We start from the raw sequence: 14,166 nt of genomic DNA, 5'->3' as shown, positions 1-14,166 counted from the left end.
TTCCCTGTACACACAAGCAATACAGCACTTACACATCGTTAACAGTGCTTACGCTTACTAAACTAGCCTGGACCTTTATAGGGCATTTCTTAAACCTTACACTACAATGAAGAACACTGTAATGAAAATAATACCTCTCTCTCTCTCTCTCTCTCTCTCTCGTTTTATATATATATATATATATATATATATATATATATATATATATATATATATATGATATACTTTATTTGTTGTGGTTGTACAGAGAGTGGTCTTGACTGTCTGTACTTGTTTTGGTGGTCGAATAGTCCACGCATGACTTGCTGAATGGAGTGTAGAGATGTTATGAGAGCGTAGTGGTGTGTGTGTCTGTTGTGGGTTGTTGGGGTTGTTGTGGTGGTGCTGTGATGGTGTAGAGGTGACGACTCTTGGTGGGCGTGGTGGTGGTCGGTGTGGTGGTGGCTCTAGACCTGAAGGGTGACCGGTGACCCTCTGGTAGATTCTGTAGTAGATCTATCACCTCTAGGAAGTCAGGTGTGAGCGTGGGCATCACTTCATCCTTCTCTACCTCGCTGCGGAGACCTTTACCAGGAAATGACAAATAAATAAATAAATAAATACTGGTTGGCTAAGAATGGCTGGTCTAAAGACACCGTTATTGATAAATAATAGTGAAAGAGTGGAGAATGCATGCACTGCTCTAAGTTTTTACCTGGGTTTATGAAGCCAAATGACTGAGAAGTAAATAGGCCTGTTATTCACCGCTTTGACGTATTGTTAACAAGACCAAATCTTTATCCTTACCTTTTTCTGCACACTTCCTCCACGTTTAGTCTTAATCAGATAAAAACTAACTGACCTGCCATGCGACCTTCTCGTCCTAAACGTTCTCAAAAATAACCGGTCGTCCCTTGATTGTCCTCAACACTTAAACACAGTTCAAAAACAGACACCACAGTCGAACTTTGACTCTGCCCTTCGAACTTTGACCCTGACCTATGATCTTGATTTTTTATTGTTCTAAAACTTAATACCTTCCTCTTTGCTGTACCGTCAGCTGTTCCACCATGTTTGGTCTAACCTGAGTATTAACTATTTATGTTTACTTTGCCATGTCATACTTTGACTAAGCTTTGTGATCTTGAACTTTGACTTATCATTCCCAAAAACATTTCGTTAACCCCTTCGCATTCTTTAACCGTTCTGCCAAGTTCGGTTAAAACGATAAAAACAGCTTGAGACATTTTATTCACACACACACACACACACACACACACACACACACACACACAGTGAACCAAATTTAACACACTCATGCAGTGCAAGAATGAGCGTAATTACTTTACTTGTGCATAACCCTACAGGCCTACACTATCTGAACTGACCTTTCCCTGTGATTTTGACCTATGACCTATTGTTCTCAAAACAAGAAGTAAACCCACTTGCTGACCCCTAATGCTTAAATTTGGTCCAAATCAGATGAAATTTTTGTTAGATATTTTGTCTATAAATATATGCATGGGTCAAGTGATAACCATTGTCCTTTTGTCCTGGAACTGTGTCTGATTGTTCTTAAAATCGATTATCCTCATTCACGCCTTACCCTCAAGCCGTCCACCAAGTCTGGTCTGAATCGTCTTAAGATTGATTATGCTGACATGCCACATAACCTTGGCATATGACCTTGTTTGGTGACAGCCTTTGATTAATTCGTTTTAAAATCGAATCGATTTGTTCCTGCATAACCCTCAGCTGTTCCGCCAAGTGTGATATAAAATGGATCAAAAATTTTTATGGTCATATGCCAAGTCATCTTGGCCTTTGACCTTATCTTGTGATCTTGACTTTTGAATGACTGTTGCGTTACCTTCAACCACTTCTCCACCTTTGGTTAAAATCGAACAAAAACTATATAAGCTGACCTTGCCACGTGGCCTCCACATTTAATTAATTGTTATGAAAGACAACAGGTCAACTCCTGGGAAGACTCTCAGCCCTTCCACCAAGTTCGCCCCACATCGAAAAAGATTACTGACGGCGCGAGCGCGCACACACACACACACACACACACACACACACACACACACACACACACACACACACACACACACACATCGAGTAAATGATTACCCCTCTGTCAATCAGCAATTGCGGGCGTAATAGTAAAATTAGGGAGACTGTAGCTATCCTAGAGGATACGTTGCATCAAATATTCTCTACCACGGAACAGCGGATTCTGCTATGCTCACACACACACACACACACACACACACACACACACACACACACACAAACACACACACACACACACACACACACACACACACACACATTCCCCTCCTCAGCTTTCCGTATTGCTTTCTCCGCGTAAGCTTTCCTTATAATAGGACACCCAGCGATTACCCTCGCCATGTAAATCATTACCCGCCAGGAAACAGTGTCCAATATAATAGCGACAGCAGTGAGCAAAGTAAATTCGTGTCTACGGCATGGAACAAGAATTTGGGTGGATTCAGCAGGAAATCCCGTTTTACCAACCCTCAGGACCTGTTCCTTACCTTTTCCCCATGCTGAACCTTTTCAGCGTTTTCATTAACACAAAAGATCAGACCAGTATACGCTCCTAACCCTCACCGGGCTAATGTATGGCCCGGCCTCCACTATAGGTGGAGGAAATCTTAAAACGAACGAACGATCCTAACCCTCTACCCCCAACCTTCTTCACCACACTACATGCACATCAGATATTACACCTATTTCCATCCTCCCTTATTTCTATGAATAGATGACACCTGTAATATCGTGTACGGATAAATTTTTTGTTTGATTTGTTTTTCCTTCTTCCGTTCACTTTCTTAAGCAAGAACAGAAAAAGAAGAGCGGAGATGAGACAGAAAGTCTGTCATTCCATTGCACATAAAACAAAAAAGTCAGCTAATACATAATTGTGCCGTTTGTGATATTACTAATGAAATACTGTACATGTTACTGCAGACCGAAGGGGTAAGGGACAAGTCAAAGAGATCTGACTCCACTGAAAACAACACTAAAATCTGCACCATATGCACCAGTTGCTAGCCGTTTTGCAGTGCGTATTATTATTATATTATCTAGTGCTCTGTCAGCAGACAGTCACTTCATACACTTTTTATTTTCCAAACAGTCTCTCTCTAAACTCATGTCACACTAATAAATAAATATGTCACATTTACCACAGACTTCCAGTTTATTGTTTATTACTGATTACTAGCAGCATTTTCCTTCTTTTACTAAATCTGACACATACAAGGCACTCATCCACGCTATTCGTAGGACCCTTATATCAGCCGTCATTATATATATATATATATATATATATATATATATATATATATATATATATATATATATATATATATGGAGTTTCATGTCATTCATCTGCACGTAAATTAACCCTCTAAAAGTCTTCTGTGTCATACCTGAGAGAGTGGAGGTGAAGGAGCCTGAAGAGGAGCCGTCACCCTCGTAAGCATATGCTCTAAGGTCTTCGTTGGGCAGGATCACCGCGGGGTCAGGTCTGATATCAGCAGGAGAGAGCGGGACCTCCACCACCACCGCGCTCACATCACCACAACCTCCGCTGCCAATGTTTCCACCAGTATTGCTACCATCATCACATACATCCTCCCCGCTTGAAGAACCTGAATGGCACAAGTGACTAAAACACATTCAGATCTTTGGAGAAGTCATAAATTCGTTACAAATCCCTATTTTATAATGCTAGTGTACTGTGATTAAAATTCATTGCAACTTCTTTTCACTTTTATCATGAACACTGAACAAGCATTTTAGCTCACCTCTTTTGCTGTGTTTTGTTGTTTCGTCTGTCTTTGTATTTAGCTTAAGGAGTTCCAGCAATGAGTCTTGAGTTGGGTCATCGGTTGATATTCCTCCTCCTTTCCTGCTTCTGGCTTCAGTACCACTCCCTGAAGCACATTCAAAACTCATGGTGTTTCCCTTCTCGACTTCCTTTTCTTGTAACCTCGTCCTAGTGACTCGCATTTGGTGTAGGCGAATAGATAATATCACTCCCAATACCACTGTTGGAGAGAAGGAGAAGAAAAAAAGAGGGAAAAGATCTTTGCAAAACTTCGACGCTGCCCGTCCAATAGTGCCCCCTGGTGCTGGCAGCTGGTTACTGAACTCGGGTGTCCATCCACCCTCTGTGGCTTGGTTACTGGTTAGTAAAACGAATACCTTGGGTAACAGGGTTGGTAACTGTGGCAACCTGCAATTTAGTAACCTTGCATCTCACGATAATGGTTGAATATCACCGCCACAGGCTCAGAGGCCTCAGTTATGGAGATGTGCACCGCAGTCAAGCACCTCCTGGGGTCTGTCCCCACCTTTACCTTTCTTTTTCTCCGGGGAAACTTGTTCACAGTATCATCAGGACCAGGAACATCATCATCGTCATCATCATATTTTCATCATCTTGTCTCTGCCAATCTTCAAAACTGAATCAATTTTCTTGCAACCAGTTAATATTCGAGTTGAGGCAGTTGCCGAGTTCTGTCAGGTTAAAACAAACCAACTCTGATACCAGTCTTGATCAACATGAACCCATACGTTCACTCTCACTCACCATACCTAAAACAGCTGAAGCCACACCTGAAAAATTCGGCTGTAGATCTCGGACCAGATTCGCCGACAGACTTACTATCAGTTCCCTATTGTAATTCAGATTTGCTTTGTAGGATGAACAGAGATATAAGAATTCTCATAACTCTAATATCCTTCTTCCTGTTAAAGGGAAATAGAATGCCCATGATAATATTCTCCTTTTGAAAATACGATCTATTTTTGCATAAAGAGCTTCAGACTGTGAAGGACTGTACACTCTTCATGTTCTTCCTGCAGAATCAAATTTGAGTTACGAGAAGGAACTCGCAGTAAATTTCTTATTCCGTCCAGTTGCCATGAACTAGTTCGTGCAAGACATCTGGGGTCATATTTACTATCTACCTTAAGCTTAAAATTTATAAAAAAATTACCTGTATATGTGCTTGCCTTCAGTCATGCAGTTACGAAACACATCACAACAACATATGAGAAATATTAAAGAGAGTCATCACGAAAAGCAGTAAGCTTTGTGATACCCTTTAACTGTTGAAGAAAAAATCGTATACAGTAATAAAAATCGGTAAAGATCCTTTTTCAGTGCTAACCGATGTGAATATAAGGCTAATTCCAGTAATCACTACACTAGTTGGTAGGGATGGCCATGTACATTTGCTTTGCTCAGAAGTATAGTTCAAAAGTGACATACAGTACTTACAGTGCTTTAGATACAAATACTCATGTAAGATAATCATAAGCTGAAGACTAACCTAATATGGTAAGAAAAGCAACACAATAACATACATGAAAGTAAAAAGAGAGATAAGAATATGACTGGCGATCCCATATGTAACTAGAAAGAGGTTTAAAAGGAAAAGGAAATACAAGGAACAAGAAAAACGGAATGCTACAGTGTACTGTACAGTTAGCCAAGGTTCCAGGTACCTCACCCTCGCTCAGTGACTCGCAGTTTTATCTGCCAATACATGGTGTAGTAGGCAGGCGTGTCTTACAGCGGGTGTGATCGGTTTATCTAGTCTCGGCTAACCCTATATCTATGTCAGCACATATATTAAACATGGCAAAGGAAGCATATATACAATGCAAATTTATATATCGCTATATGTGATCATAAAATGTCGCCAAAAGTTAGTAGTAATGCGTAAATAAGTTAGCACATTACATCAATTGGCAACGTATATAAAATCTTGCTGCCACAACAAATTTCCTCGATTGTGAGGAATATATATTCTTGTTTTAATGTTGGCAGCCTAATGAAGAATTTTTGTTCACAATGTGTACATTCAATCTGCAGGACAAACACACGTGTCACTGTACTGGCTAGTGGCATCCATGCACAGCGGCGAACGGGTGTGTGCAGAAACACAACGCCTTGGTGAACGAGATACGTAGGACGACATAGTATGGTCCGATGTGTTGTTCAACCAACTGCCAATGACGATATTATGAGAAACCTACTGAAAACAGAGAGAAATAGAGATGGTGCAAGACGTGAAGAAGCACACTCGTAGAATGCGCATGGGTGAGGGAGACCATGCTAATATGGAAGGCAGAGTGAGATCATGATAAGGCATGTGAAGGGGGAGAGGAAAAGGCTGTGGGAGTAAAGAGAGGCAGAAAGAGAAGAGGCCGCCTTACAGAGAGAGAGAGAGAGAGAGAGAGAGAGAGAGAGAGAGAGAGAGAGACTGATATATAGAAACCGAATGGGGCGAGAGAGGTCGTGGGGATGAAAGGGAGAGAAGGTGAATGCTAGAGACCCTATAGAAAGAGAGACTGGACAGCCGGTGTGTTGGTTCAGCGAATGGATGTTTGCTGGGCATCAATCAAGTACGAATAAGGATCAGTGATCACTGCTAGATAACACCAGCCACTTAACTGCTTGTCATATTTTATGGCGTGTTTCTAACATCTGTAATGCTATCTTTGCACAAATGCCGCTTTCTTATTAAGTAAAGCTGTATTAAAATGAAATTTTCCTCAATTTATTAGCTAGGCTAATTTCGAAGCATATATAGATCTGGGATGAGTTGCCAGATGACGCTAGATCGTTTAACATCAACAGTGTTGACTTATTGTTAAGAAGAGAGATTTGCCAAACTGGCAGTTAGGTAGTCGAGAAGTTTATCGACATTTCCCATTGTTTACCGTAGCTTCGGTACGAGTCAGAGTTGCCGGTTTCCCTGCTGTTTGTGAGCGTAGTTATTTCGCAAGTTATGGATTTATTTTGTTGCTCTTTTTCTCTATATTGTTTTAGTTATGTGATTGTTAAATTATGCAATTCAATTTAAGTTTGTATGCCAAATAATTAATAGTGTTACGCACTGTAAGAAAACTAGAATGTTTTGGTTGTCTCCAAGCTGGTAACTGTGCTCTCTCTCTGGAATATGCTAAAACCGTGGGAAAATGTAGATAATTCTAGGACAATGGGAGCTTATATAAGGATGGGGAGGAGACTAGAGCAAGTTCAGTCAGTCTTCAGTTCAATTTGAGTGTACTGTGGTGCAGAGTCAGTGAAGTTTGTATATTTTCGGTACTTGAAGTGTTGTTGGCAAATAGTGAAGAGCTTTGAAGTTCGTATATCATCGTTACTCGTGAAAATAGTGAAATGTTGTCAAGCATTAAGTGTAATTGCAGTTAGTAAAGTTTGTACAGCTCCTGTGCTTGTGAGAATAGTGAAATGAAGTTGGAAAGCATTAAAAGTGGAATTATTTGGAAAATAAAGACAGTGAACTTTAAGATTACAGTGTTTATTTTCATCTCAGCTGATCTTGTGAGATGTACACCTAAAGGCTGACCATAGGAAGAACAACTCACTGGGCAACGTCCTTCCTATACTGTACTGCTGCTGGTGGAGCCTATGTCAGTGTGGGGTGGAGATGTAACACTGGTGTCAGGAGTGGGGATTATTTAAGGTTGCAGTGAGTCTAACTTTCGGCATGGAAGCAGGAGGTGTGCAGACAAGATCTTAAGCTGGCAGGAGAAGGAAATGCCCCTGGCGACAATTGTGAAGCTACAGGCACAGATTGATAAAACTCAAAGAACAATTACATGCACAAAGTACCCAACTACAGGCACAAAATGAAGGCCAGAAAGAACTACAAGCACAATTACAGTCCCAAAGTGAAGAACAGAAAGAGCTCAGGAATGAAATCAAAGAGCAGTTACAGGCACAGAATGAAAGGCAGAAAGAACTGAAACATCAACAGCAAGCACAGAGTGAACAACTAGAGGCACAACGTGCAGAACAAAAAGAAAGATATGAACAACGTCAGGAGGCATTACAGAAGCAACAGAGGAATTACAACTAAGAATGCAAGGACAGCTGGATGCTTTCATGGAGGAAATGAAGGAAAAGCAGGAACAATTGAAAAAGGAGGTATACACTGAGCTACGGCAGCAGAAATATGATGTAAGCAAATTTGACTGAGTGCAAACAGCATGTACACGACCAATTGATGTCAATTAGTGGGGAAATAGTGACGGAATGCAAACAGCATGTGGACAACCAGCTGAAGATTAGTAAGGGAATAGTGATGGAGTGCAGACAGCATGTAGATAAGCAGCTGAAGCATGTAGTTGATCATTAGAAGATAATTAGTGAGAAAATTGAAGCTGTAGAGAAATATTGCACCGCTGAGCCTCAGTTTAGTGTATAGGGAGCATATGAAAGGAATGTACAGTGTATGGTGAATCTTGACTGATCCCAGGCATCTAAAGGTAGCATTACAAGGTTGATTAACCAGAATGCTGAAGTTTTAAATCCTGGCCTTAATTATGATGCCCCAGTTTTTAAGCCCCAAACTATTGAAGTGCATGGCTATAATGGGGGTTCAATTATAAAGAAACCTCAGGAATTTGATGGTAGAGTATCTTGGGAAGCTTACCGTTAACAGCTTGAGTTACTTTGCTGATCAGAATGCTTGGGAAGATAGACAGAGGGCAGTGCAGCTTGCCACTAGCGTTAAGGATGCCGCACTGGAAACTCTGGGCCAGATGTCAGTTATGGAGAGGAACAGTTATCAGTTTCTAGTAGAAGTGCTGGAGTGCAGATATGGAACCATGTACCAGACTGAGGATTATGAAGCAAGATTTCAGAGCCGTGTACAGACTCGAGGAGAATCCCTACAGCAGCTTGCTCATGACCTAGAGAGTATGGCATATAAGGCATACCCTGGAGCGGCACCTACCCTGTTGGCTATTCTTCTGAGGGACCAGTTCATCGATGCTCTTGACAGTGCAGAGTTGAAAGTGCAAGTGAAGCAAGCACAGCCCAGAAGCATGCAAGAAGCACTAGTCAGGGCTCTAGAGTTTTTGTCCTACATCAGGTCCAGTACATCCACTTTTCAGGCAGGTCATAGTGCAGGATTCAAGGCAAGAAAGGCTTAAGTATGAGAAGTGGAAAATTTTGAGGGAAGGTGCTGGTACTGTGAAAAGCCAGGACAATGAAAAGTGGATTGCAACAAGTGGAACAAAGAACAGAAGATCAGAGGAGGTTGCTGATTCTGTGGGAAGCTGGGACACAAGAAGGTGGATTGTTACAAATGGAAGAAGAAGCAAGAAAGGAACAGTGCAAGGAAATCTCAGATTGCTACAAACGGGTGTTGGACATGTGGTGAGGTGGGATACTTCAGCTATGAGTGTCCAATTGAGAAGGATGAGGGTAAATTAGTGAAGGCTGGTGATGAGAGGCAACAACCAGCCAATTTTTCCCAAGAAGCCCCACCACTGAAGAAATGCAGAAGAACCATGATGAATAGTGTGCAACAAGATGGAAGTACAGATGGCATGGAGTTCGGTAGGAATGGGAATCTTGGCAAGAAATGCCACCATACGGTTGTGAGAGGGCCAGCATCAGATGCAGACCTGAAGAAGATGCAGATGGAGGATGCAGATTTACAACCAGTGCTAGAATGGCTGCAGCGGAGTACAGTTCCACCATCTTGGGAAGAAGTTTCCAGGGTAAGCCCTGCGATCAAGAGCTACTGGAGTCAGTGGGACCTTCTTTGTTTGAACAATGGTCTACTGGAGCATCAGTGGGAGACACCATTGGCAACTAGTGGTTCCGAAGAAGATGAGGTCTGAGATCTTGAATAAGTCCCATAACCAGATCACTAATGGGCACTTGGGAGTGAAGAAAACTCTAAGTCGACTGCAGCAGAGGTTCTACTGGATTGGTATGCATGAGGATGTTGAAGAGTGGTGTCGGGCCTGTGATGTGTGTTGTGCCAAGAAGGGACCCAAGAAACGTGGTTGCGCCCCGCTTCAGCTGTACCATGTGGGTGCACCGATGGAAAGAGTTGCAGTGGACATTGCTGGACCTTTGCCACTCACTGAAGAGGAAACCAGATTATATGTGTCGCCATGGACTACTTCAGAAAGTGGCCAGAAGCCTATGCCACCCCTTTCAAGAGGCTGAGACTGTTGTTCAGGTGTTGGTTGACCTGTTTTTCTGTCGTTTTGGAATGCCACAAGGGTTACATTCAGACCAAGGTAGAAACTTCGAGTCTGCTGTGTTCCGTGAGTGCTGCAAGTTACTCGGGATCAAGAAGACCGGGACGACCCCCATAAGGCCACAGTCAGATGGGATGGTGGAGAAATTCAACTGGACCCTGGGACAAGAACTAGCCAAGTACTGCATAGAGGGACAAACAGAATGGGACCAGAAATTACCTGCGTTGTTGATGACATATGGGTCTGCATCCCATGAGCATACCGACTACACTCCTGCAAAACTGAGGTTGGGCCACAAGTTATGTTTACCCGTTGACTTGTTAAAGGGAAGACCACCTGGTGAAGAGCTGCCTACAGACACCTCCAGCCATGTGAAGCATCTTCAGGAAAGGCTGGCTGAGGTACATCTTCAAGTGCGAGGAGCCCTCAAGTTTTCAGGAGAGGTGATGAAGTGCAAGTATGATGCCAAGGCAAGTGAGGTGAGCTTCAGTGATGGTGACCAAGTTTGGTTATACAATCCTCAGTGACAGAAGGCACAGTCACCGAAGCTGCAGAACCTGTGAAACGGGCCTTACAATGTGTTGGACCGCCTATCAGATGTGACATCAGATTCAGGGAGGCAGGAAGTCTTGCCCAAAGGTAGTACACGTGAATCATCAGTGGCAGCACCATGGGCCAGGACAGTACAGCTGGGACATCTCTGAGAAATCGTGCTCTGCTGCGGCCGAGAATATTGAGGAGGACCTCGGAGCTGAAGTGCAAGAGGATGGTGACAGTTTGCCGAGGGAGGAAGTGAATCAGGAAGAGGACCAAGACCTTCCATTTGGAGTGGACTGTGTGGAGGAACACGAACATCGTCGGAAGCGGCATAGTAAGACCTGGTAAGTTGAAGGATTATTTTGTGTATAGTTAGATGTTTCACTGGGATTAATTATATTTGTATATATTGTATAGTTTTGTCAGGACGACAAAGGACTAGGGAGGGGGTAGTGTTAAGAAGCGAGAATTGCCAGTTAGGTAGTCAAGGAGCTTCTCGACATTTCCCATTGTTTACCGTTGCTTTGGTACGAATCAGAGTTGCCAGTCCCTGCTGTTTCTGAGCGTAGTTATTTCGCAAGTTATGCATTTATTTATTTTTTATTTATTTTTTTTTGTATTGGTGATGTGCTTGTTAAATTACGCAATTCAATTTAAGTTTGTATGCTTAATAATTTAGAGTGTTATGTACTGTAAGAAAACTGGCATGTTTTGGTTGTCTCCGAGTTGGTAACTGTGCTCTCTCTCTCTGGAATACACCAAAACTGTGGAAAAATGTAGATCATTCTAGAACAGTGAGAGCTTATACAAGGATGGGGAGGAGACTAGAGCAAGTTCAATCGGCTTTCAGTTCAGTGTGAGTGTAGTGCAGTTTCAGTGTTGTATTTTTTCGGTACTTATGAAAACATTGAAGTGTTGTTGGCAAATAGTGAAGAGTTATTGAAGTTCGTATATCATCGGTACTCGTGAAAATAGTGAAGTGTTGTCAAGCACTAAGTGTAATTGCAGTTAGTAAATTTGAACATCTCCAGTGTTTGTGAGAATAGTAAAGTGAAGTCAGAAAGCATTAAGTAGAATCATTTGGTAAATTAAGACAATGAATTTTAAGATGCCAGTGTTTACTTTCGCCTCAGCTGATCTTGTGGGCTGTACACCAAAAGGCTGACCATAGGAAAAAACTTACTGGGCAACATCCTTCCTATACTGTACTACTGCTGTTGGCGCCTGTGGCAGTGTGGGATAGGGACATAACATTATTTTGCCCGTGGTCTTTAAGTTTGATCGAGTTTTGGTTGAATTTAAATATTGTTGTTCTTGATATCCATAATTGTGGTTTCCATCGGGATATTATCTAGGCATACCCCCTTATGTGGATGTGGGCCAAAGACATGTAAAACTAGAATGGCACTCATTGGAGTGCATACCTCTGCCAACGCCCTATCTCGCAATGTTAAAGAAAGAAAAAATTCCTTGATCCGCACCTTTATCCGTATCCGCACCAAAGTTTAATGGAATGTATTCTGGGCCAAGGCCCATTCTTCTGCCAAGTTTCGTGCAAATCCGTCCAGTAGTTTTTGTGTAATCTTGCTCACAAACCAACCAACCAACCAACAAACAGACAGGGGTGAAAACATAACCTCCATGGCGGAGGTAATAAATAAAACTTGCCTAGCATTGCAGACGACACTCGCAGATCAGCTTGCTCTCTTCACCTTAGTACCCAATAATTTCCTTTTTGGTGGATCACAAGAGAGTCGGAAAAGTCGCATAAAAGCTCCATGAGTGTTACTGCACCCAAATGCAGCAAAATCAAGCCATTAATCAGGGTGAAAAAGCACCAGTAAAAGAACACAGCACCACCCATTTTGCGAATACCAACAGCTTGGTTTGTCAGCATCATAATTCGGCAATTATCTCGGCGTTTACGTATACCTTTAAGTAAAATCCATATGTACAGATGAAGAGTAAAAGGGAAATGTTCAGTAGCTCAAATTAACAAAATGTATTACAATTATAGCGACATTTTATTGATCAACCAATCATGTATCAAGGCAGGTGACGAGCTGTTTGTTAGACGAATCTGAAGTCAGCCAGAACCTGGGCTGCGAGGTGTTTGAACCACAATGGCGCCATGTCAGGCAACCAATCAGCGAGCAGCTGAAAATACTGATTGTCCATTCTCGCTTTCAATACAGTCTCAAGTGAGTGCGACAGACGCATTGACAAACTGTTTTACAGCCTACATAACTTCATAAGAAATGTTGGCATATAAGGTAAAATGGTAACAGATGTCAGACAGCAATACTACTATTAATGGCTGTTCATCTACGCAGATGTTGAACTGCCTCCATAATAGCTGACATAGTCTCCAGATTAAATAAATGCTAGTTTCAACAACCGTTGAATATTACCATTTATTGGGATGTTTTTCTTTGTGCATTTGTAATAATGTCTTTATTCAATACACATATTTCAGTTTTTATTTGACACCTACTATAGGCCTAAACTACTTTATGATCAGTAATGGAGAAAAATCGTGACAGTTGAGCAATTCACAATTAAAATCTTGAAATGTCTCCACATAATCTTTGAATTTCTCAAATAAACTAGAAAACTCCACTGCTTGATTGGCAACATGAAACAAGCCTGTCTGCCACCTTGACTGTCACAAGACTGAAGCCGGGACGATACAGCCTTTGTATCTCTACCAAGTGGCTTAGGCTGTCTGGTAGGGATTGCATGTAGGGTGAAAAGTGCTTGTAAGTGTAATAATTGTAGTGTTGGAGTGGCTTTGGATATGTGTGTTGTCTGTGTACCAAGTGTAATGAGCCCGCGCAAACCGACTGGGTGCAAGCATACTTTATAGTATGTGACACTGGTTCAACCACAGCAGCCCTTATAGGCCTATCCGCCAAAACAGTATGCGGCCGGAAGAACGCTCCCAAAGTTTATTACGGTACCCTGGCGGGGCGCGAACCCTCGTTATATATACATATATATATATATATATATATATATATATATATATATATAGATATATAGATATATATATATATTTATATATATATAGATTGATAGAGAGAGAGAGAGAGAGAGAGAGAGAGAGAGAGAGAGATCAAGGTTTCATAAGGTCAAATGCCCAAAGTGTGTATTGGGGGGGCGGGGGGAGCATGGGTTTCAGCGGAGGCGTCCGGTACTTTGACAGTTCAGATATGGCAACCGTATTTTAATGTATCTCGTTTTATTTCGACATTACCTATAGAACAATAGAAGTCACATGAGACGTGGCTAACTCATATGAAAAGTGGTTTATATAACCATTGTTTTTGACGAAAATGTTTGAGAAAATGGTCATTCTGACTGAACTATACGTATGCTGTATTCGCCTACACTTAAGGATATATTATACCTCAATAGATACGGTGACAAATCACAATGGTGCTGAAGTCACAAAATATTTTGTCTAAATATACTGCTGCATAATGAGTGCATTCGATTAAATATGTTAATATACGAGTAAGTGACAAAAACACCAATGCATGTCAAGTAATAAATATATATTTGATTTGAGATGAA

General features: G+C 41.7%; 1 protein-coding gene across 1 annotated transcript in view; it reads right to left on the bottom strand.

Moving 5' to 3' along the window:
• Nucleotides 1-325: 325 nt before the first annotated feature.
• LOC145409053 (putative neural-cadherin 2) overlaps nucleotides 326-14,166 on the bottom strand; it is a 395,645-nt gene continuing 381,804 nt past the window's right edge. Inside the window, exons 25-27 of the mRNA XM_080279608.1 lie at nucleotides 3,819-4,061; nucleotides 3,441-3,596; nucleotides 326-564 (exon numbers count right to left, since the gene is read on the bottom strand). Coding sequence (XP_080135734.1) covers nucleotides 326-564; nucleotides 3,441-3,596; nucleotides 3,819-4,061 — 638 coding nt within the window. The remainder of the gene's footprint in view (nucleotides 565-3,440; nucleotides 3,597-3,818; nucleotides 4,062-14,166) is intronic.

The sequence above is a fragment of the Coenobita brevimanus genome, chromosome 79 (genome assembly GCF_032717465.1).
Source record: "Coenobita brevimanus isolate Jiangsu-jjx chromosome 79, ASM3271746v2, whole genome shotgun sequence".
NCBI classification, from domain to species: Eukaryota; Metazoa; Arthropoda; class Malacostraca; order Decapoda; family Coenobitidae; genus Coenobita; species Coenobita brevimanus.
The sequence above is the reverse complement of the archived record's forward strand: the minus strand, read 5'-3'. Positions and strand labels throughout refer to the sequence as shown.